At 44.1% G+C, this 23,981-nt stretch overlaps 1 protein-coding gene across 2 annotated transcripts in view; it reads left to right on the top strand.

Annotated features, from left to right (window-relative positions):
• The first annotated feature begins 268 nt into the window (after positions 1-268).
• The window catches only part of Epha4 (EPH receptor A4), a 141,048-nt gene continuing 117,335 nt past the window's right edge, over positions 269-23,981 (top strand). The window contains exons 1-3 of one of the 2 annotated variants that reach the window (XM_021155750.1): positions 269-415; positions 3,580-3,647; positions 8,054-8,717. In XM_021155750.1, the coding sequence (XP_021011409.1) occupies positions 325-415; positions 3,580-3,647; positions 8,054-8,717 (823 nt within the window). In that variant the 5' untranslated portion in view covers positions 269-324. The remainder of the gene's footprint in view (positions 416-3,579; positions 3,648-8,053; positions 8,718-23,981) is intronic. The other variant, XM_021155831.2, reaches the window with a different exon arrangement.

Raw genomic sequence — 23,981 nt, 5'->3', positions numbered from 1 at the left:
AGGGATCGATCCTCAAGGATCGAGACAAGGTCCGGGGCCTCTCGTGGGGGCACAGACCCATCACTGCTGCGGAGCCAGCCTCCGGAGACCTTGAGCCCTGCGGAGGCTGGAGGGGGCGGGACCTCGGGGGTGGGCTCTGCGCCGTGGGGGTGGGGACGTGGCGCTAGTTCTGCACTGCCATTGGTCACGAGCTCCGGACTGGCGGGTGTACGTCACGGGCCGGGCCCACCCTCTTGGCAATGTCTTCAGACTGCTGCACTCCTAACTTAAGCATTTATTCCACTGGGATAGAAGCGGCAGGAGCAGCGTTGGCACCGGCGAACCATGGCTGGGATTTTCTATTTCATCCTCTTTTCGTTTCTCTTTGGAATTTGCGACGCTGTCACCGGTTCTAGGGTATACCCCGCGAATGAAGGTAAGAGCCCCGCAGCCCTTATGGGGTCCGGGACCCTGAGGGGGTGATTCACTGATGAATGGTCTTCGGGAGCTCAGAACCAGTTGGGGGGGGGGCGGGGGTGGAGAGCGCGGCATGAGCCTCGCGTTCCCACTCCGGAGAAGAGTGCCGAACAGAGGGGATCCTCTTAAGTGGGGACTGAGGAGGATCAGGCTGTCTGAACTGAGAAGGGTGACCGATGCAAGCTGCCACTCTGCCCAAGTTTGTAGCGAAAGGCCAAAGTTTATCAGCATCCGCCTGCAGGGCCGGCTCAAGGCGCCCCGAGGGGATACACCGGGATTTGAAAACAAAACAAAACAAAATGTGTGAGCAAAGTCCTCTACATCAGCAGCACAGGCGAGAAGGGAAACCCAAACGAAGAGCGCAGTGAAGGCACAGAGCGCCTGGCCTCTTGTCCAAGCCTTGCGAGCCCGGGTTTTTGCAAAGTTTTCCCAGCGCTGCGCTTCCCGGGACCCGGCTGCTTGGTCTCCGGAGCGCAGCGGTGGTGGCGCCGCTTGTCGGGCGCCGGTGACCTGATTTCTAGCACCGGGCCTCAGACACCTTTTTCTCCATCGGGCCGCGCACCCTGGAGGTTGCAATCTCAGGCCTACCTCTCCCCTACCCCAGATCCTTAGCTCATCCAGCAAACCTAGGGGACCAGTCAGCGAGTTAAACATACCCCACTTTAAGCTTCTCTCTCCAGAATGGGGTACTGGGCTAGTCTAGAAGGACAGGCATGACCGACGGGACCCATTCGTGTGCCGTTTTCTGTTTGTCTATTGAGACATCTATTGGAAGGATTGTTTGTCTGTTTTTCTGTCCGAGGTGAGGGGAGAGGTGGTGACCATTTAGTTTGTGATGGGCCTAGAGGGAAAGGAACAGTCTCCGTGTCTATTTCTGTCCTTATGTGTCCCTGTCTCTCTATCTCTGTCTGTCTCTCTCCCCCTCCTCTCCTGTGTGTGTGTGTGTGTGTGTGTGTGTGTGTGTGTGTGTGTGTGATGTGGTGTGTTTGAGGGCAAATGTGTGCCTGGCGCGGGGGTCTGCAGGAACCTGGACGATTTGTGCCGGGTAAGCGAGTGCGCACAGTGTGTGAACGTGGGCTCCGGCCTGTGTTCGTGTTCCAACCTGCGCGCATTAGCTGTGCATCTGTCTCATCGATTCTTCCCACTCCCTACATCCATCTATCTATCCATCCAGCCTCCGTCTCCCCAGGCATCAGTCCATCTAGCTATTCCTGTGCAATCCACTATCATTTTTTCTGTTCCGAAGGAGGGAGCCAAAAACCAACTTAGGCTTGGCTAGACAGAGGGTACCCGGAGCTCTCCAGGCAGAGGTTTGGACCTTGTCGTACACCTGCCCACAGGCAGTGCCGGGGCGGAGGAGGGGGCGGTGGGGGTAGAAGAGTGGTCTATCCCCTACTCCGTCACATTCCAGGGGTTGTGGCTTCGATTTAGCACCTCGGCAGTTCCCGGGGCTTTTCCTCTGAGCGGAACCGCGTACCTCGCGTTCTCCTGGCTATGGCTACTTACTTTACACACTTGTTAAGTGTCCCCAGAGACCTCTCTCGCCCCAGACGGAGAGGTAGTTAGAGTTAGGATTCTTTTTTTTTACCTTTAATTTCCCCCCTTTTTTTCTTTTGGAAGCAAGACTGGGCGCCCTAGACAAAAAAAAGGCGCTCGATGGAACCGTAGGCTAATGTTGAAAGCCGGGGGTGGGGGGCGCTGCACCCCCTTGCCCCTCCTTCCCTTAAAAATTAATTCATTTTGTTGCTTTTTATTCCTGTCACGTTTCCTTTTCTCCCTTTTACCCTCCCTTTCTACTCCCTCCCTTTTTTTGTAAATTGGGTCTTATTGTTCCCTTTGTGTCCCTAATCCACCTTACATAAATCCAAGTGGATGTAGCGGGCTTTTCTCTGGGGACCGGGAAGAGAAGGGGGCACAGCTCCAGGCGGGAACGACCCGGGCAAGGCTCTACATTTTAGAATAATTAATAGACCCCAGGAATAAGGATCTTTCGGAGAGCTAGGGCAAAGGGGTTGGTTTCTAGCTTCCTGGATTTGAGGGGTAGAATGAGGGGAGGTGGGCAGAATTCCAGGCCCTGGGGGTGAGAAAGAGAGTTGGGGTACCCGGGCCGCCAGGACAGGGGCCTCCCATTCCCACCCCTCCCCCAGCCTGAATAGCCAGCCTCCCTGATTAAATTAATAACCCACAGAGTGTCTTTTAGATGGGCCTTTCGACCCCAAACCTGAAGATTGTGGTGGGAAAGGCAGTGTGGATAGGTTTCGAATTCATTGCCTCTCTTTCAATGTCGTAGGCACCTGAGAAGGGTACCGCAGTTCTAGAGGCGTCTTCTCCCTTCCCCCCTAGCTTGGAGGCCGAATGTTAGGTGTAGCGCAAGCATACTAAATCCATTAGGCAGCACTCCATACCTAAAATTCAAACCAGCCATTTCCTGGAGGTGGAGGTCTCATCTCGCTTGTCCTCCAAAGGACCTAGGAAAAAAGAGACCACTTCAGTGCGTTTTTGCATTTTAACCTTACCCTTCTGGCAGGCCTCCTTGCTGGAACTCAAGATATTTAAAAAGCAGAGGGGGCATACAGGGGGTCTGTATTTATTTGGTGGTGGTGGGGCATAAGGGGAGGGGGGAAGAGCCTTTTCTCTGACCCTTCGGGTCCTTCCATAGCATTCACTTGTGGGTCTGTCACCACCACCGGTGAGTTATGTGGTCTTCTGAGGCTTGCAAAAACAAATACATCTAGTAGATAGCAGACATAGATGAATGCAGACTTTGCTCTCTGGTGTTGCTGTCCTACATTGATAGATTTATTTTGTTTGAATTGTGCTTGAGATGCCTCCCTATTCATCCTTTTTAGGGGAAAAAAATGAATCAATTGGGTCCTCGGATGGAATTTTAAATGCTAAGCAAGTTAAATAAATAAGAACCTGCAGACTTAAAGAGGGGAGAGGATCATGTGATGCGTGGTTATTTACATAAGTGGGCCTGAGTTTCGGTTTTGATCAGATTGGCTATTCGCACCCTCAACACATATGGAAACGCTCAGGCAAATGGTTTTTGTATTATTGGCTTTCTGCGATTGGAAATTAATCTATTTTCCTTTGTGTTTTTTTATATATTTTTTTTTGCAGTTACTTTATTGGATTCCAGATCTGTTCAGGGAGAGCTTGGGTGGATAGCAAGCCCTCTGGAAGGAGGGGTAAGTTCTGAGGCCTTCTCTGAGGCAAGAGGGGGGAAAAAAGTGATTAGCCACTTTCTGAGAGTCTAATGGCTTGATTCTTGGTGATTGTGGTGAGGGGGTCAGATTTCCGATGTGGCCTATGAAGTGAATTATGCTTTGTTGGAGAAATCTAATACTCCCTTTGGAGAGTTCTGTCATGGAAGAGCTAGAAACCAAAAGGGCAGAAAGGGGCTTCAAAATTAGGAGATTGGTGGAAGTATAGACTTAGATGCCTATTTAAAACTAAAATACCGACAAGAAATACGATCTGGAGACCAAATTAGAATTTATGCCTATTACTCTGGTGGTCATGGAGTCCTGGCGGGGTTAATTTTAGAGCAATTGTTCTGCTTCCAGATGAAGAAGGAGAATAAAAAAGATAGCAGAAAGAAAACATCTCCAATTATACACACCAAAGCAGAGGGGAGGCTGGCCTCCTTAACTTGTGGCCCTAATCTGAAATCAGCTGCTGGCTAAGGAGGTTTCTGCCAGGGGCTTGAAAATCTAGAGTCCTCCAGGATCTGGGCATTCAATTTGAAAGTTTAAGCATTTGGAGTCTGGATCTCTGTACACTGGGGTTGCATCCTCCTTCATATCTCAGCTAGGGAAATTGGAGAACTCTCCATGACCAATTCCAGCAGAAGACTTCCTTGCTTAGCCACCGCCACATCCTCCTCCCTCCTCCCTTCTTCCCCCTGAGTAGCAGGTCACAAATGAATCAGTTACAGAAAGAAGTCTGAGGATGGGCCCCGGATTGAAATAACTCACATCCTTTAAAAAAATATTAAGCAAGCCATGTGACCCTGACATGTGAGATAGTTTATGACTGAGTCAATTGATCAAAAACAATGAAGAAGCAAAGATTAGGAGTCTTGCTAGGCAAACATTGTGACGCCGGCACCCAGGGTGGTGTTCCACACCCTCGAATAAAGAATTAACAAACAAAGCATCAAAAAGATTCATAGACACTATTATACAATATGTTTCAGAACTAAGAATGGGCAATTAAATAGTCATTAAAAAAAAACTGAGAAATCAAAGCAGGCCCTGCAATCCATCAGAAATAAAATGGAGATTGCCCTGCGTTCCTGTCTCTTTCCCTGAACTTGACTGCCTGGTGTTTGTTGGCTTGCTCTTTGACAAAAAAATTCTATTCTGTCTCCCAAACCATTTTTTTTTTTTAACCTAAGAGAGGGAAAGCGATTGGCAGGCCTCTGGTAGTGTAGACAGGCTGTATTCAGTGCTGAGTGCAGGCAATTGCCCTTCTCCTTTGAATGTGAAGAAAGATGCAGCCTTATCTTGCTCCGAGTCAGACTCAGTGTTAATCCTAGACTCTGGACCCTTCACTGGGCCAGAGGAAGCTTTCCCAGACTCCACCAGGAGTTTTCCTTCCTGGGTTACAGTGTATGACAATGACAACTACTAGCCAACACAGCCGAGGATGGAGAGCCTGAGGATATCTAAGAGCCTGTGTTTACTAGAGTTGTAGAAGCCTCCTTTCCATTTCTCCCTGCCCCAAGCAGGAAGAGAGAAGACAGCTAAGACCATTTTCAATCAAGCCTGTTTCACTAAGGATACACTGGGCCTCTGTAAAACCAAGGAGTGACATATTTGAAAGTACAGTCTATGGTCTATCTGGTTTCCAGAAAACATTTGTTGGAATTTAGTATGCAGACATCTTTTCTCCTCTTTCTGTAGAATTGCTGAGAGAGTACTTAGTCACATTTTCTAGACACAAAGCTTTTAGTTGTTTTGAAGTCTCTATTAAAAAAAAAAAAAGACAAAAAAACTAAAAACACCAAAACCATTATGCATAGTTTAATGTGCACAACCCAGAACTTTCTATGGACTTGGGTGCTCAGTTTTTCTCCTGCATCATTATGAGGTGTGTGCCATTTTAGCTATGATTATTATTATTATGAGGTCAGACATGTAGTTTAATGAGCATACATCAGAATTGGTCATTCTGGAGGAACAAGAGAGGGGGATGGTGAGAAAGAAAGGCCCTATGTCACATGCTATCTTTCACATGCAGAATCTACTCACAGACATGTAATATACATACATACATACATACATACATACATACATACATACATGTGTGTGTGTGTGAGTGTGAGTGTGAATGAGACATGAAAGTAGATTGAGCAGGAAAGAGATCAGCAAGGGGAGGTGTCATCAGGGGTTGCAGAGCAAAGTTCCTTGGCACATATGTGTAAAAATGTGATGATAAAACCTTTATTTTATACACTAACCGACAAAACAAAACCCTTAACTTAAAAGTTGTTTAAAGATAAAGCCACCATTGAGAAAACTTGTCAGCGTTGAAAGTTCAGTTAATCTCTGTTTTTATCATTGAAATCCTTTTCAGGTTTAGAATGAAAGTAAATTCTGAGGATCCACTAACTAGAAGTGGATTTTCTTGGGAAAGTCCAAGTCAAGGGTACAAACATGGGGTTTTCTTGCTTGTTCAGGACTCTGTCCTTGCAGACAGAATATTTTCCTGTCTTTGTTGGAAACTGGAAGGTTGTCCAATAATGGCATTCCCTTGGAACATAGTCTTTTAGAAACTCTTAAAAGAACCCAATTTGCCAGCAACCCCAAGTAACACAAGAAATGCAGTCTGAGATGGCTCAGGCAGCAATCAGGAAGAGCAGGATGATGGTGGAAAGGGAAGGCTGGCTCCTGCTGGCAGCTCCTCCCAGGCACTCCTTTCTGACAGTGCTCATATAACTGGGTGTGCTGTGTTCTGTGGTGATTATGAAATAAGCAACTAAGGGGAGATTCCTGACTGCCACGGGTCACAGAGCAATGCATTAATACACTGCAGTGCAGGATAAATGTTCACCCCTCTCTGCACTTTCATCACAAGAATGAATGCACTTTCCCAGTTCATCTTGGTTCTGAGATGAGAGGCATGCTGAGTAGAATATTTTTGATGCAAAATCAATTTTTAGATTTGCATGAGTTCTCAAACAAGTAAACTACTGATAATGTATTACCTACTAGATTAATAATAAGGATGATGATAATCACCACAGGACACTCAACACCCCAGGCCCCAACTTTCACAACAAGAGCAGAAGAATCAAACACAGAATTTCATGCATTAGGGCCATTCATAAATAGCCTTTCTTCCCATTAAGAGTTCCCCTGAAAGGATGGGGACCTGTGGAATGATACATTAGGACACTCGATAGAGGGAATGTGCTACTGGGGAATACACAGTTTTCAAAACTCTCTTTGTTCTGCTCTAATTATATTTCTGTTAGGTACTTACACTGATTTATGCCAGATCTATATCAATCTGCATTATTTGAAATGTTAAGGAAGAATTGGAGGCCGGCTCAAAGTCTAGAAGGAGCTAGGGTTTAGGTGGAACCCAAACTGCCTCTCGGATTTTAGGATTTGTTTTTTTTTTAAACTCTATGAGGGGGTGAGACTTGTACTTTCCTCAGAATGAGCCCCTCAGCATGGCCATTGCCCGCCATTAGAGTCCAAGTGAGGGTCAGGAAGTAGATACAACCAAAGCAGCCCAGTCTCCTTTTTACTTTCTTGCCTGGGCTTTCCGTCTTAAATGCCTCTTACAATTTTACTTTAACTGGCAGTGACTAATTGCAAGTGAGGCACTCATTCATTGACTCTGTTTACTTGTGTGTGTGTGTGTGTGTGTGTGTTGTAAAATTAAGAAAATGTGCACACTTAGCAATTCAGTGTGGGCTCTGAAAAAAGGTTTTCTATTCCCGTGATAGTATATTTGAGAAACACAGTCAGGAAATGCACTGTTTTCCCAGGTTTGCTGAAACCAGGTGGGATTTTCTTTCTTTTTTTCCCTTTAAAGACTAGGAATGTTTTAAAAAAATAAAAAAGTCATTAAAAAAAAATCTTAAGGAGCAAAGTTCTGACAGGAACACCACTAATTAACTGATAACCGTCTTCCTTTGGCAAGTTCAACTCTTCCTCCCCTTAATTTGCAGGTTTCTTCTTTAGTGGTTGAAACAAATACACATACAGTTTTTTTTTTCATTTATGAGTAAATGTTGCCACTTGGAGCTGTAGCTCTTGTAATAGGCGAATTTGAAGTTGCTGAGAACACACAAGCAGCAAATCCACTGTTGCCCCCTTTCTGTTTCAGGCGGAAAAGTGAAGCAATGTGGGAGGGGGAGGAAGAGGGGAGTCACAGTGAGGTGCAGGGAGTTGGGGGGCTTTCTTAATAAAATAGCAAAATAGCCCATAAGATACTCCCGCCCGTGGATGGGGGGGGGGCACACAGTAATTTTCTTCTTCACTCTTGGAAGGATAACTGTCCTCAGAGTGTGAAATAGATTGGATGAATCTCTGATGAGACTTTCTCATTGATAACGTTTTCCTCTGGATCTTTGCAGTGGGAGGAAGTGAGCATTATGGATGAGAAAAATACACCGATCCGAACCTACCAGGTGTGCAACGTGATGGAAGCCAGCCAGAACAACTGGCTGCGAACTGACTGGATCACCCGCGAAGGGGCGCAGAGGGTGTACATTGAAATTAAATTCACTCTGAGGGACTGCAACAGTCTTCCGGGCGTCATGGGGACTTGCAAGGAGACGTTTAACCTCTACTACTATGAGTCGGACAACGACAAGGAGCGCTTCATCAGAGAGAGCCAGTTTGGCAAGATCGACACCATCGCAGCTGATGAGAGCTTCACGCAGGTGGACATTGGTGACCGAATCATGAAACTCAACACTGAGATCCGGGATGTAGGGCCACTGAGCAAGAAAGGGTTTTACCTGGCTTTTCAGGATGTGGGTGCTTGCATCGCCCTGGTGTCTGTCCGTGTGTTCTACAAGAAGTGTCCACTCACCGTTCGAAATCTAGCCCAGTTTCCCGATACCATCACTGGAGCTGATACCTCTTCCCTGGTGGAAGTTCGAGGCTCCTGTGTCAACAACTCAGAAGAAAAGGATGTGCCAAAAATGTACTGTGGGGCAGATGGTGAATGGCTGGTACCCATTGGCAACTGCCTATGCAACGCTGGGCACGAGGAGCAGAATGGTGAATGCCAAGGTAAGAACAGCCATACTGTACTTTTCATTAGGGCTTAGTGCACGTAATTAAATCAGAGATGAGACTGAATGGAGTAAAGCCAGTAATTAGCAGCCCCTGTGGGATGTACTGGGACAGAGGGATCTAATGAGTAAGCGCTGTAGCTCCAGGTGGCAAGGCTAAGACATTTCTAATACGGAGAAAACAAACGATGCTGCTGTAATCAGCAGAAGGCCAAGCACATTTGCTAACAGGCACTTAGATCCCAGCCGGCTTGATGCCCCTTCTGAAATGCAAATGAACAAGCTGAAGGACCCGGCTTGCTTGATCCTTGCTTAAAGAGGGCAGAAAACCTTTTTGAGCCATAGTCTCCCGACTCAGTGAAAATAGCAGGACATGTGCGAGCGTGAAGGAGTTAAACGGGAACCACACGTTGACTCACCAGGTGCCCGCCCACTGATTACAATTAATCTGTATAGAGAGAGTACTTTAATTTTTTTCCTGCTTCATGGACCAGTGGAGAAGTGGTCCAACAGAGTAAAGTAGGCGGTGCTTCAAGTGCCTCTGTTCCACCTAACACCCCTTGAAGGGTTTGAAAGCAAAATTAATCTTGACAAAAGACCTCTTCATTTCTTTTAGGAGATCATAATGCGGTTAGGGGGGGCCTCCTGATTTGATCTGTGGTCAGAGGCAATGATGATAGTAATCTGCAATCCATTTTGGTTATGGGGTTTTGGAAAAAGAGTGTATTTTTTTTTTACTGCATTAATTACAATTCGTTATATTACTAAAGTGATTTTCACCCATCTCACACAAATGAGCGTGGGCATTTTGTTCCTGACTTCCTCCGTCTGTCAGAGCAGAGACTGGCAGCTTAGCATTTACATTGGAGTTAAGGATGAGAGCAACCCATTTCATAGGTCTTGCTTATATCGTGTATGGATTGAGATGTCCAAACAAGCCAGTCATCCTATGTCTTCTGTCTTGCTTGGTAGCATCCACAGTCTGCTCCCTACTCCACAGTGGCCATAGCTAAGTAGTGTCTCCAGGTCCCAGCTATGGAACAGAGCAGGTGAATCTCCCATTAGTCAGGCCTCTGGGTTTACCTGATTTGGTGATTAAAGAGCCTGTAGTAAATGACTGCCAAACAATTTGTCTGGCATCTCAGGCATCCTAATGACAGGGTGGGATCAAGTGTAAGGCATTCCACTTGCTAGACCTTGAGTCTGTGGGCATCGCCGCAGGAAAAAGTACACTGATGGTCATTGTGGTGTTATCCGGTCACGTGATTCCGCTTTGAGAGTTTTTCTACTGATTTGCTCTAGAAGTGGCTGTCTCTGATAATGTTCTTTTATTTCCTTACCAATAAAAGATAAAGATTGATTGTCTTATTTCCCAAGCTAAAGTGTCAACTTGAAACTATGCAAGTCACACAGGAAAGTTATCTGTAAGGACGTGTCACATGCTGTGTGATTTGCTTTTGACTTGGAGAGTACTGGGTAAACTTGGACCAAGTAGAAAGCCTGCAGTACATCCTGGTGTTTGCATGAGAAAAGAAGGGTTTCCCTTGTCACGTGGGCAAGAACCACACCAGCTATAGCAGACAGCCAAATGCCCAGGACAGAACAAGACCAGCTACAGCAGATAGCCAAATGCCCAGGGCGGTGACACTTTCTAAAAAAGATGCTTCTCTGTTTGATTTTTTTGTAAACTGTGACTTTACAGCTTCCAGAGGTCCCTGTATGTGACTGTTGGTCCTCCACTTCCTGCTAACATGCTCATCTCGGTCTACCTTAATGCCATTGATTTTCAGTTGTCATAGATCCTGGTAACTCATATATTGCTCTATCTCCAACTCCTTGACATCTTTACAAGCCAAGTTAGGGGGGAACAGGAGAAAAAGAGAGGGGATGAAGTCAGTGGAACATTTTTGTGGTTCACTTTATGGAACTAATGTGTGTTCGTGTGTGTGTGTGTGTGTGTGTGTGTGTGTGTATGTGTGTGTGTTCATTCTGTGATATATGGAAGGAACAGAGAGCAAGGAGCTGAACTCTGCAGACCCTGACCATTTCTGAGCAAGCTGTCTACAAATGTGGCTTAAAAATTAATGAAATGAAAGGGGCTGGCTGGTGTGTGTGTGTGTGATTTTTGTAAGGGCCAGAGGCTGACTTACTTACTGTCCCTGCTGCATTCTCTTAACACAAGGTCTTGAGGAACCCAGAGCTAGCTAGGCTGGTAGCTAGCAAGTCCCAGAGAGCCTCTTGTCTCCACTCTCTCTCCTCAGAGCTGGGCTCACAGTTCTGGGTGTGCTATACCTAGCTTTCCTATGTGGATGCAGAGGATTTTGCCCTAGTCCCTGGTTTGTCGAATTAGAGAACAGGGACTCTCGAGTGTTTCATTCGGTGTTTTGAGTCAAATCGTGCTGAGATGGCTTCAGATTGACTGAGAATGGCATTGAACTCCAGAGCCTCCTGTCTTCCGTTTTCCAAATGCTAGGCCTATGTGTGCGCAGCACCGCCCCCAGCAGCTGAGTCATGTTTTGAGAACTTGGTGTTTTCATCTGAGCTGGGGAAAGGGACTGTGTAAGTTAGATTTGAATTTGCTTTTTCCCCACACTAAGTGGATAACTCTCAAGGAGATGCTTCAAGCACGAAAGTCAGTTATTTGTTTTTCCGTGTCTGCCAAGCAAGAGTCTCTGGTAAATTTAGAAAAGAAGGAAAAACTTGAACAAGGGATTTCTGAAATTCTAAACTTGAGCAAGACTTTAAAAGATGATACAGCACTATAAAACTCCCAGGAGAAGAAAAACAGTTGACCTTGGTTGACAACCTTACTGGGCCTGAGTATCACCAGATAGGTCAGACAGGTGTGGGGACTAGGGAATGTCTCTCAGTTTGATAGTTTGGCGATACGACCTTGATCATATTTCCTAAGCCTTGGTTTGTTCAGCCATAAAACCGAACGATGGACTCATTATACTAAACTCACAAACTTGCCAAAGGACTCCAGGCAACAGAAGTCCCCTTGCAGAACAGAAACACTAAATTGGTGGACGTGTTACTATCTCTGTCACTTGCTCTTCCCAAGGTCAAAGCTTTTGACTTGGGAGTTGGGTTAGTATAATTAATCTGTTTCCCAGCCACTATCTGAAGTCAAGGCTAAAGATGGAAACCAGCCCTAAATCCTTCATGAAACCCCCTTTTCACATCTTAGATCGAAAATCATTTGAAGGGTGTCCTTCCCTTCTCCCCCAACCTTTTTTCTCTATCTCTATAGCAAAGAACTTTTCTTTGAATGAAAGACCAGTGATTTGGGGGTGGGACAAGAAGGAGAATGTAAAGAGAGCTTAAGGAGCAGCATAAAGGAGACCAGGCCAGCTCCTCACAAGCCTGGCAGCAGGGTCCTCCCCATTGTCTTTTCAATGAGTCCACTGCAGCAGGACAAATAGAAGGACAGGTGAAAGGTCACCAACTTCCTCATCCATCTTCCTCGGGGTCTGAGAGGTCAGAGTGAAGATTGATTAAGATTTTAAATGTTTGACAAAGGCTCCTTGGGTGAAAATGGCCAGGGCGGGTGGGGCCTGGGGTGTAGTGTTGTCTCGAGTCTAACCCTGGTCATCCTCTAGAGTCCTCAAGAGACCTTGGTGACAGTGCTACACTTCCTCTTGCCGTTCTTAGAGCCAACAGTACATGCTGATGTAAGAGGGATGCGGTCTGCCTGGAAGGTGTCAAGAGCCCGGGGAGATGCTAAGCTGACTGAAGCAGCTGCGAGTCCATTGTGCTGTGGACTAGCATGATCTAAAACGATTTGGTATGGTTTCACTAGGACAATGAGGAGTGTCAGCCACTTGTCTGTCTTCAAGGAGAGAGACTAACTATATGACCCAGTTAGCCCAGGCTGAGGGACTCAATGCAGAGGATAACCCTACTCCCTTAGTTGGCTTCCCAGGGTTAGTAGGATTTGCAAAGAAAAAAAATCAAGATATAATGTGGTCTCTTTCTGTGTCTGGGGAGCAAAGACATGTTCACACGTGCCTGGTGTTTAGGGCACAGTTCCTGTTAGCTCAGAAAACTGAGCAGACCAAAAGACTTATAATATTTTTCAAAAGATGAAAAGAGAGACCCAGATTTACTCTTTGAGAAGTACTAATAAAAATGTTTTCAGAATGTACATATAAGAAAATTAGTAAAAAAGAAAAGATTCTTTAAGAGGCAAAGAATTATAGAAGTGACAAAATTAAGTTAGGCAGAAATCCAGTGGCCTGGGAGTATAGCTCAGGGGTAGAGCATTTTCCCAGAGTAGAGGAGATTGTGGGGTTCAACCCTAGCAATAAAAACAAATATACTAACAAACCAGTATGCAAAGGCATATAAATAGCAACTGTGAACTAAATTATTGATGTATATCATATCCTATCACACGTGTTGTCTCGAACTGTATCATTCTACATTGTTCTATAGCATTCATCAAGAATGAATGGTATAGAAATGACATGGCGGCTATGAAATTGAAATATTGTAAATGTATCCTCTGCAAAGGAGAAAACCGTACCACAAAGGGCAGATAGCTGTGTTTGTCTGATACGTGATAGGACTGTCAGAGAAAGAAGCGGTGGACAGAAGGGTTTCAAATATAGTTCAGAGAGCCACCCCTCCAAACCCTTTCATTTTTGAAAATTTTTCTTTCTACCTTTGAATCGTGTCTTTAAGAATCAATTGCTTGACTCACGAAGCTGCTTTTATCTGCAGCTTTGAAGCGTGTCTGTGATCACTCACAGACCTAATTCTTTATCTCTGAGGAGCAAGGTTTAATTATTGTCCTTTTTCTCCCATAGTCCTTTTTTTTTTTTTTTTTTTTTAATGTTTTTCCCCTTCATTGTGTGACTAGGTTTCTTCTCTGAGCAGGGGATCATGAGCTGGTCTCTATTTTGGGTTCAGCAAAGCGTCACTTGGGAATTATCTCAGTTAGGGATTTTTGAAATACGTTATTTGAGATTTGATGACTTATTTTATTCTAACTGAGCTTCCTTGAGCCTTTCAAACGTGAATTAAGACGTCATTATTTTTATTAATACTTGAGCTGCTAGGAAAAAGGCTGATTAGATGGTTTTGTGGTTGCCACTGTGCGGAGCAAAGGTGGCCCTGCCTGGTACAACTGGCTTTCACATCCTCAAACTTTACCACACTTAGCTTTTTTTTCCCCTCTTTTGCTTTTAGTTGATGAATTTAAAATTACCAAAGAATTGCATGCTTGTCAGAAAAATTCCCAGTGTAGGCTTGTGCAAAGTAAAAAGGGAGAGCTGCTCCCCCTCACACATACACAGAGTCACTCAGGTTTCAAACCTACTCCAGAGCCACCATCTTCACTGTGTGGGTAGCCCTGGCTAATTTGGTACTCTCCATGTAGACCAGGCTAGCTGCAAACTCATGAAGACCTATGTGTCTCTCTCTGCCTCCCGAATACTGGTTATCAAGGCCTGTAGCATCATGCCAGACCAATGTCTTTAAGCTAACACTTTAACTTGTACGTTATCCTTACAGTTTTTACTTAGAAACAGTTGATGAACCATGCTTTTGTTAGTTTTCTGGTTTCGTCTTGGACAGGTAAATTTAGTAAAACTCTTTGAGGATGTAAGTGGGGTTAGTGAGATCTATCCAAGTCACTGCCATGGTGACAATCAATGGAGCAGAAGGAATCTCATTAAATGTTCATTGAATGAATTAATAAGTAAACAAACGAGTACAGGATTCTGGCCTGTGTCGTATTAAACATTTATCTGGGAGAATTATATTTCATGGGGTACTTTGCGTGCGGGCTAATGCATCAATAAATTCCTAAGTTTATGTGTTTGTACTTCACTTACATCCTCAGTCTTTTTGCAAACGCGCCAATTTTTTCATTTGCTTGCATTTGAAGATCTCTTCCACGTCATCCTTTGCCTTAGCCACTACTACACAACTACCACCAACCACCATCATTACTACAGGTGCCCAGGTTCAACCTTAATTAGGTCAATTTGGTGCCTCCACAGCTCTACAGACCTAGAGGCTCATCCCAGTCAGATGCACGGACAGATGGGTGTGGTGCTAGTCTAAGGCTTTGGAAGTGCCATGAATTCCTTGGGCTTGGTCATCATGGATGAGCTTGCCCTTCTGCAGCCCCTCCTGGAAGGCAGTGTCGGTGCGCACACCTCCAGAGTCGCTGCTTTCCTCAGCCGCCACAGTGGGGAATGGATGAGGACGAGCCATTACCTCTGGGAGACTCCGTAGTGGTGTGGGAGAAAGGCTAGGCCTTAACCTTTTTTATCCTTAATATCTCTGCCAGAACGTGGCATGCAGCTCATGAAGTTAGCACAGACCTAGCATAATAAACTGATTCAAAACTTTGGGTGGGATTTGTCTCTTTGACTTAGCTGGATGTGTAATTATGGGCAATAACTCCACTCTTCTCACCTGATGTTCACGTGTGTCCATTGGTGGTACTCAGCCATATGCCATTAAGTATGATCTGTACCTATGAGCATTATGTGTGGAGCACTTATCACCAGTTATCACAGGAAAATACTTATCAGCACGAGCATGTGCATACATAGGCACTGTGCGGACAGTGTTCCAGGAAACCAGAGTGCACTGAATCCCTTGGCGCTAGAGTTACAGGTAGTTATAAACTGTCCAACATGGGTGTAGGGAACCTTGGAAGAGCAGCTAACTAGTGAAGTCTCTGTCTAGCTCCAATGTTAGAAACCTTTACTCCTGGTGTATGTGGCTGCTTGGTCAGTTTCTGCCCAATAACACTTAGGTCTCAGCATAGAGATTTGCTTGTTTTGAAAGGTCAATGGCTACTTTTTCAGGGAGGAGTAGTGTTTAGTTAGGTTACTACTGCTGTGATGAAATGCCATGATCCAATCTACTTGGGAAGGAAAGGGTTTATTTCAGTCACAGTTGCTTATGACAGCTCATTATCAAAAGCAATGAGGGCAAGAACCTGAAGGCAGGAGCTGATACAGAAGCCACGATGGGGGCTTACTCAGTCAGCCTGCTTTCATATAGCACTCTTGACCCTCAGCCCAGGGATGGCACCACCCACAATGGTCTGGGCCTGCCCCATTGATCACTAAGAAAATACCTTACTTCTGCATCTCATTTTATGGAGACATTTTTCAATTGAGGCTTCATAAGATATGAGTTTAAGGCTCACCCTGCCTGCCTCCTCCCTCCCTCCCTCCTTCCCTCCCTCCCTCCCTTCCTTCCTTCCTTCGTTCCTTCCTTCCTTCCTTCCTTCCTTCCTTCCTTCCTTCCATCCATCCTTCCTTCTTTTGTTCCTTCCTTTCTCTTTGAGACAGGATTTCTTTGGTAGCCCTGGCTGTCCTGGAGTTCTCTCTGTAGACCAGGCTGGACTTGAATTTACAGATATCTGCCTGCTTCTGCCTCTGAGGGCTGGAATTAAGGGAGTGCACCACCATCACCACATCACTGGGAATTTTCTTACTTAGTGATGACTCTAGCTTGTATCGGTATGTATGTATGACATAAGCTAGCTAAAATAACACAGCAGAGTAGTAAAGTTTCCTTCTCATTTTATAGATATGAATTATTTCTTACATGTATGTACATCATGTGAATACTTGATGCTTGAAGGGGCCACAAGAGGGTGTTGGGCCCCTCAAATTTGAGTTAGGGATCCTTGTGGGTGAGTGTTGGTAATTGAACCTGAGACCGCTGGAAGAACAGTCAGTGGCCTTACCCCCTGAGCCATCATTTCTCCAGCCACAAGGCTGGTTTTACCTACGTTGCTGACATTACACACACCCTCTTTCTAAGTCATTGGTTTGGAAATGTGATCCATATGGATTCATATGCAGTAAGACCCTTTCATGTGGCCCACAAGGTCAAAACTTTCTTCATTCTAAGATATTGCTCCTGCCACTCATACTCTCAGGAGAGCAATAGAGTTGTCTGGCGTGCTATCTGGTTGAGTTGATTATGGAGCCAGATTAAAAATCCAGGTGTCTAGCACTACGTCTGCATTTGAAGAGATACAAAAGAGGAAAACAGATTAGGAAAGTTATGTCCCATTTTCTCTGTAATCTTTTTATTTGAGACACACAGGTTTTGTTTTGGGGTGTGTGTATTTATTTTGTTTTCATTAAAATATGTTGTTTGTCTTAACCCCAAGTGGGCTTCTTTGCCTCCTTTCCCTCACCCCCTTTTGAGACCCGGTATCACTATACAGCCTTGGCTGTCCTTGAACTCACTAAGTAAGTGTTGAACTTGTGACAAGCCTTCTTCCTCTACCTTCTAAAAGCTGAGATTATTGATATACACCACCGAGTCCCACTTGTTATTTTTCAGTGATTAAAAATCACAAAACCCTGGGAGTCAGGGAAGGCAGTTGCTGTCAAGTCTGATGGTCCGAGTTCGATTTCTACATAGTGGAAAAAGACAATTGACTCTCACAACATTGTTCTCTGGCCCTCACAAGGCATGAGAGCCCTGCATACACATAAATAATTAAATTTAATTTTAAAAATGCTTTCCAAATTTCTGTTTGCCTTTTCTAGAGGTAGATACAGACAGCTGTAACTCATCAATTGAAGTGCCTTGGCATCCTAAATAGCTTTTAAGAGGAGAGACGGTTCCAAGGCCAAGAAGTTGGAGAACCAATGCAGGAGTCAGTCCATGAGCCTTTTTATTTGGGCAGTCAGACAATCTGGAGTGCACTCTGTCTCCTGGTGGCTGTTGAGACATGTTACTGATTTAAATGGATTTGGGAAGGTCTGGCATGGCGAGGGGGTGGGGATCTTTTCCATAATCTGGAAGATTATGGTAGTTTGTTCGGAAGAGTGGCATTTCGGCCAACCTTATAGATGCTTCCATAAAATTAGGCAGCAATTTATAGCTCTTAGCTCCTTAAAAACTGGTTGTCTGTGTCCAATAACATGGCTCAGTGTTCTCTTTAGATTTATTATAAGAAGAGATGATTGAGGAAGACCCAGGGAGGCTGGATCTTTTTCTCTTGGATTTTTAAACTCCTCTCATTCTATTGTGTTGACAGCAGGTACCTCTGAGCTGGTAAGGGAAGGAAAAGCAGGTGAGGTCATTTGGTTCCATGATCTAGAGGGTAATTAATAGGCCCCTAACTAAATGGACATCCTATGAATATTCAGGGTCTATTTTGCCTTCCTGGGAAACAGGCATGTTGGAATGGCTTTCTACTCCCCTTGGAGACACCCGGCGTTTTCGGGGTGAATGCGGGTCGTCAGCTGTCTGCCTGGCTCTGCCTTTCCAGGCAGCAAATTCCCATTTGCATATTCTGTATGCGCCTTCATGCAAAACAGCACACCCATTTCCCCCTTTCACAAAGGCAACTAGGGCTTGCCTTTGGAAACCCCAGTCAGAATCGCAGTCTGTTTATGCAGAACCCAATGAGTTAGACACCATGCAAATTAATTCGGCTTCCATTTGATTTGAATGCTTCCAGAGACTAGGGGGTTGGAGGCCAGAGTGGACTGTTTGCACTGGGCACTTTGTGTGTAGAGCCCCTCCTCCAGGGCCATGGTTGTCAACTCTCTAGCTCCCCCTGCCCCATGCAAACTAACCAAAGCCCCTGCTGTTCATTTCATTTTGACCTTTGGGAAAAGGACCCCAGCTCTGGTGAATCCTGCGACTTGTCCTTAGTGACAGCTCCAGTTGGAATCTTGCTGTTGTTTCTGAGGTGGGAGGAGATGGTGTTACTCAGATTATGCTAGGAATGTTTAGAAGTGTTCCCACCGAGAGCTTCAGACATTTCTGAAGGAAAAGATAAAAATTCTTTATAAGAGTTGGCAGGTCCCAGGAACTTCCAAAAATAAGTTTTAGGCCACTGATTGGTCCATTCACTCATTCAACAAATAGAAGTGTATCGGAGACAAATCTTTTATCTGCAATTCTGTATCTATGAATGAACACCCCAGTCCTTGAGTCTAGAAATAATGTTTACTTATTTTCCCAGTAACATTCTCCTAACAAAAGTATATTCACTGCACAGTGTATTCTCTGCACTCCTGTTTGTAGGCTGTCTTTGCATTCAGTCCTTTTCTTATTTTCCCCACATCTTCAAATAGGCCCAAGTTTTACCTTATTCTTTCTAAAACAGGGACCAAGGCCCATTGCTTGTTTTACTCAGCAATCTTCATCCACATTTATATAGAGGAGGATTTTTGTATGAAGTAGTTTCTGAAGTTCAACTAGTCTCCAGTTCCGTTAATTTCACAGGGTAGAAAATCAGGTCCAGCCAGACTCCAGCATCCTCATTAAAGTGGAGGAAAGGTCAACCAACAAGATGTAAACCCGGGGGGTGTGGGGGGAGTTTTGGGGAAGCTCGTCCTCGGTCTGACAGAATTTGGTGATGCTGTGCAAAGTCCATTTGGGATGGATTAGTAGGACTAAAGTTCGAGGAGTGCCGTGCACTTACTTGATGCGTTCTCTGGTGTCATGATTGGTTGAGAAAGTTCAGCTGCTGGTCTGGCTCTTGTTTCCGAGCCTGGGTTTAAACAGACCCTCATTTCTCAAAGGTGATCTTCCCAACCTCTTCATAATAAGTTACAGAGCTCAAATTGCTCGAAATCCTTAAAACATGTATCTGAAGTCAGTTGATTGATAACGATCATTTCCCGCACAAGTACAGATATTTCCCACACCAGTACAAAGCCATGGTACAGTTTCCTAATTACCCTGATAATCCTGTTTGCTTGTATTTTTTAAACTATGAAGTGCTGGGTAATTATTCAATTCTTAATAGAAGGCAAATGGCAATGTAAACAATAATTAGGATGTTAGACAGACTAATGCGCTTCAAAGCAAATTGGATTTTTTTTTTCATAGTGTTCAGCATGAAGTCCCATAAAACTAATAATTTAGAATGGAGGCAGAAAAGGTCCCGTTTTGTTCATATTTTATGGCGGTATCTCTTCGTGGCTTGTTTCTATGAATAGCAGTTTGCCCCAGTGAAGCCGGCTGTGCCCAAGCCAATCTCACAATTGCTTCCCTGCTGTTTGACATTTGGCTACTTTAGCTCAGGGGCTCCAGCTTGGGCCTTTGTCTGTCTGGGATCCAGGGGTCAGAGGTTAACAGAATACTGATTTTCTCTCATAATACCATGGCAGGTAAATATGGCCCAACCTCATGATTAGGGAAGACCCAGCCAGCCAGGAATGCTTTTCTCTAAAGCCTTTGTCCCTGAGAACGTCCCTGATTTAAGATGCCCAGTTTCCCACCATTGCTCCCAAGCCAAGCCCTACATTCATGTGTGACGTCACTGTCACCCTCTAAATCCCATTCATAACTAACAAAACCCCCAAGACACGTGACCTGAAATCTCCCAGCAGAAAAGTATTGGTTTTTGAAGAATTAATTTCTACAAATTGAATAATGCACTACTACTTAATAGTCTTAGATATTCACTTTTGTGTTGGAGTCTTATCTGTACTAGGTTTTAATGATTATGCACTTAACTGAAAACCAAGACAAGGCAATAAACAAATAATTGAATAATTTGGTTAATTCTCCAACCCCTCTTTTTTTTTTTTTTTTTTTTTTCATATGTATTTTTCTTTGTTATATACCCCAAGTTTTTTTTTTTTTTTTTTTTTTTTGACTAGCCTTCTCAATGTGTGAACAGTTACAGGTACAGTTAAACGAAGAATTGGTTTTATTTTGTTTTCTACATCCCTTCTCTAAGGAAATACCCAAATGTTTATCATTATCAATGTTACTAATGTTTTACATTATTGTAATCTTATTAGCTTTAGAGCATCAAATTTTCTCCCCAAGATTAATGGCATTCACTAGGTTGCACCTTCTTTGGTTCTGAGGCACAGGAGGCTGGAGATGTTTAAAATATTTCCAACTGGGCAGGAGAGTTGGTTCAGTGTTTGAAAGCACTTGTCCCTGCAGAGGACCACGTTCGATTCCCAGTACCTGAGGGGAGATTGGCCACTTCCTCAGACACCTCGGCATGTGTGCAGTACCTATGTGCAGGCAAAGTACTCATGAATAAAATACATCTAAAAATAATTTTAATAGTTTAAGCTTACACACACACACACACACACCCCACCTTTCTCTGTCTTGCCTTTTCTGTTTGACCAACCTCTTTCACTCTGAACTGTGAACTTGGTCCTTGGATGCATTTGTTTTCAGTTTTGAGTGTTTGAAAAAGACATCTCCAGTCTGAAAAACAGTTTCCTTTTGAAGTGTCCATCCTGGCAGTGACTGAAGCAGCCTCAGGCAAATTAGCATGTTAAAAGAATGGATCAATAACTTCTCTGGCTCCTCCACCCTTCTTGCTTTCTTCCAAGGGAGAGTTTTGAAGAACCCTAGGAGGCCCTTGACAGATGTGCCAAGAGGACCGTCGATAGCCAAGTAGGGGGTAGGGGTGGGGGGACATTGACAGCTTGATCTAGTGCCCAGCCCACGTCTGCGCTGGCCATTTGAAAATGGATGCAGGAGGAATTGACAGCTCCAGAAAGCACTTGCAGTTTATGTAATTATGGAGAGGATTAGAAGGAAAGTGTTGGGAGAGATAAACGGTCGATAGCTGGCGCTCCTCATGTGAGCTCACCCTGCATCACTCCGATTTGTTGCGTTTAGTCTTTGGGCTTTGAGAAGAATATTTCACAGGGTTGTTTTTCCTTAAGGGTTGTGGAAGCCTGTGCATAAAAAATGTAGATAGGCCAGCAGCCCCTACTGGGTTTGAAAAGCAGTCTGGAAGGTAGCTAACACAATCATGCGATGTCTTTTTACCATCCAGAGGTGCTGAGAAGAATTGAAAGTTTATTACTCTGTTTTTTTTTTTTTTCACAGTAATTCCTAGATCCCTCTAAACCAATGGTTTGCAGTCTTCCTCCTTTAATACAGTTCCTCATGTTGCAGTGACCCCCCCAACCATAAAATGACTTTATTGCTACTTCATAACTGTAATTTTGCTACTGTGATGAATCATAATGTAAGTATCTGATATGCAGGGTCTCTGATAGGTTGCGAACCAGTGCTCTAAACCCCTTCTTTGGGAAACTTTTTCTTTTCATCCCAGAGTTTAAGAAACTAGCATCAATGCAGTCCTATACGAGGTTCTGTGGATTTTCAATCAGAGGAACTTGTGGGAGGAACAAGATAGGCCTTGTCTTTTTGCAAAGGCAGGAATAGCATTTTAAATGGCTTCAAGTAGAAGAGGACAGTGAATGGGTGAAATTCTTCATAGGGCAAGTATGGTGGCTGTAGTAACTATAGTGGCTAATTTATTGGTACTAACTCAGTACCTAATTTATTGTCCTGATAAAGGATTTGAAGACCTGTTTTAATAAGATTCTGGTGCTATAACTATTTCCATAGCTTTTACACTGTCTGTCGCTCTAGATCTGTCCTGGACTTCGGATGAAATGTGTGTGCATTTGGATGAAAACGTGGTAAAAAGTGTGTTAGGGATCGTAGCTTCCCAGCCTCCCGCCTAAAGAGACAGAGGTCACATTTTATCTTCTAAGACTTACAAGATGCTCTTCTAGAGAACCCACATGGGGTCTCACAATGCTCCTGAACTCTAGTTTCAGGGGATTAAAGTCCTCCTCAGGCTTCCTTAGCCACCAGGCACACAAAGTAGTGCATAGGTACAAGCAAAACACCCCTATGCATAAAATAGAAATACATATTTAAAAATTAATAACACTATCATGTTTACAAAGATACACTGAAAGAGCTCCTACATCCCCAAAAGGATTACTTATGTCTGCTATAGATAATGAAGGAGGAACACAATCCCACTGAATTTTTCCAATATTTTCCATTATATCTTCTAGCTGGTTATCATAGATCTACAGGAAAGCTATCGATTTTTGTATGTCTTTATCTTACATCCAATCTCTTTATTGAGCTCTCACGTGAATACTAATCGGGTCTCAGTTAATACTCCAGGGCTCTTAGAGAACAAATAGTCTTTATTGCAAGTGATTGTACTTATATTTCTTCTTCCCTACTCTCCCAAAATTTAGACCTTATTTTTACCTTAAAATATTGGTCAGGATTGCTGGGCTATTAATAACAGTAATGAAGACAAAGAACGCTTATTCTTTTCCTTCGATTTAATGGATATAGTTAAACTGTGCCAAATTATTTTCTTACTATTATTGTATTTTTACGTTTTTGTTTTGTGTCTGTTCATGTATGTTTTCTTGAGACAGAGCCACATTTTATAGCCCAGACTAGTCTAGAACTTACTAGGTAGTCTAGGCTGGCCCAAACCTTACAGCAATCCCCCTGCCTCTGTTTTCTGATTGTTGAGATCACAAGTGTAAGCTATTATTCCCAGCTACCTTTTTGCAGAGTTTTAAACCCTTCATCAAATGAATGAATCAGTGACAAATTTTCTTCAGGTACTTTTTAAATGAGTTGTTCTCACAAGTTTTACTTACTGCATCCAGTAATTTTCTTTTCTGATAAGTCCAAAAATTGTATCTGTGAGTGGCAAACAGTCCCGGGAGGGGCAGTGAATTCTGAAGAGCAGCCTTCTGATTTTGATTTGCTCATTCAAAATGGAATTGGGGGATGGGTCAGCTCTTTGGAAGAGTGACTGGGTGTGATCTCAGCTTGGCCACTCTGTGTGTCTTAAGTAGGGTTTCCATTGCTATGATGAAACAATCATGACCCAAAAATCAAGCTGGGGAGGGAAGGGTTTGGATTTACACTTCCAGTCATAGTCCATTGTGGATGGAAGGAAGGAAGGAAGGACTGGAACTCAAACAGGACAGGAACCTGGAGGCAGGAGCTAAGGCAGAGGCCATGGAGGATGCTGCTTACTGGCTTGCTCCCCATGGCTCGCTCAGCCTGCTCTCTTAGAATCTAAGACCACAAGTCTGGAGATGGCACCACCTGCAACAGGCTGGGCCCTCCCCCATCAATCACTAAGAAAACAATTGCCCACAGCCCAATCTTATGGGAGTATTTTCTCAACTGAGGCTCCCTCCTTCCAGATTGTGTCAAGTTGCCATAAATCTGACTAGCACTGTGTGTGACTGTTAACTACTTATTTAACATTAGTGTTTTCCCCCACTCCTCCCCTACACAGTAGGACTGATAGCACCTTCCCTGTGGGTGCACTATACTAGTAACAGCATGTATACACCTCCCCTAGGACATGATGATTTGTATCCAGCAAATGTTGACTTTTTTCCCTTAATTTTCAATAAATATATTCACACTTTGTTGGTCTTCCCATATATATATATATATATATATATATATATATATATATATA

This window comes from Mus caroli, chromosome 1, assembly GCF_900094665.2.
Source record: "Mus caroli chromosome 1, CAROLI_EIJ_v1.1, whole genome shotgun sequence".
Taxonomy (NCBI): Eukaryota; Metazoa; Chordata; class Mammalia; order Rodentia; family Muridae; genus Mus; species Mus caroli.
The sequence above is the reverse complement of the archived record's forward strand: the minus strand, read 5'-3'. Positions and strand labels throughout refer to the sequence as shown.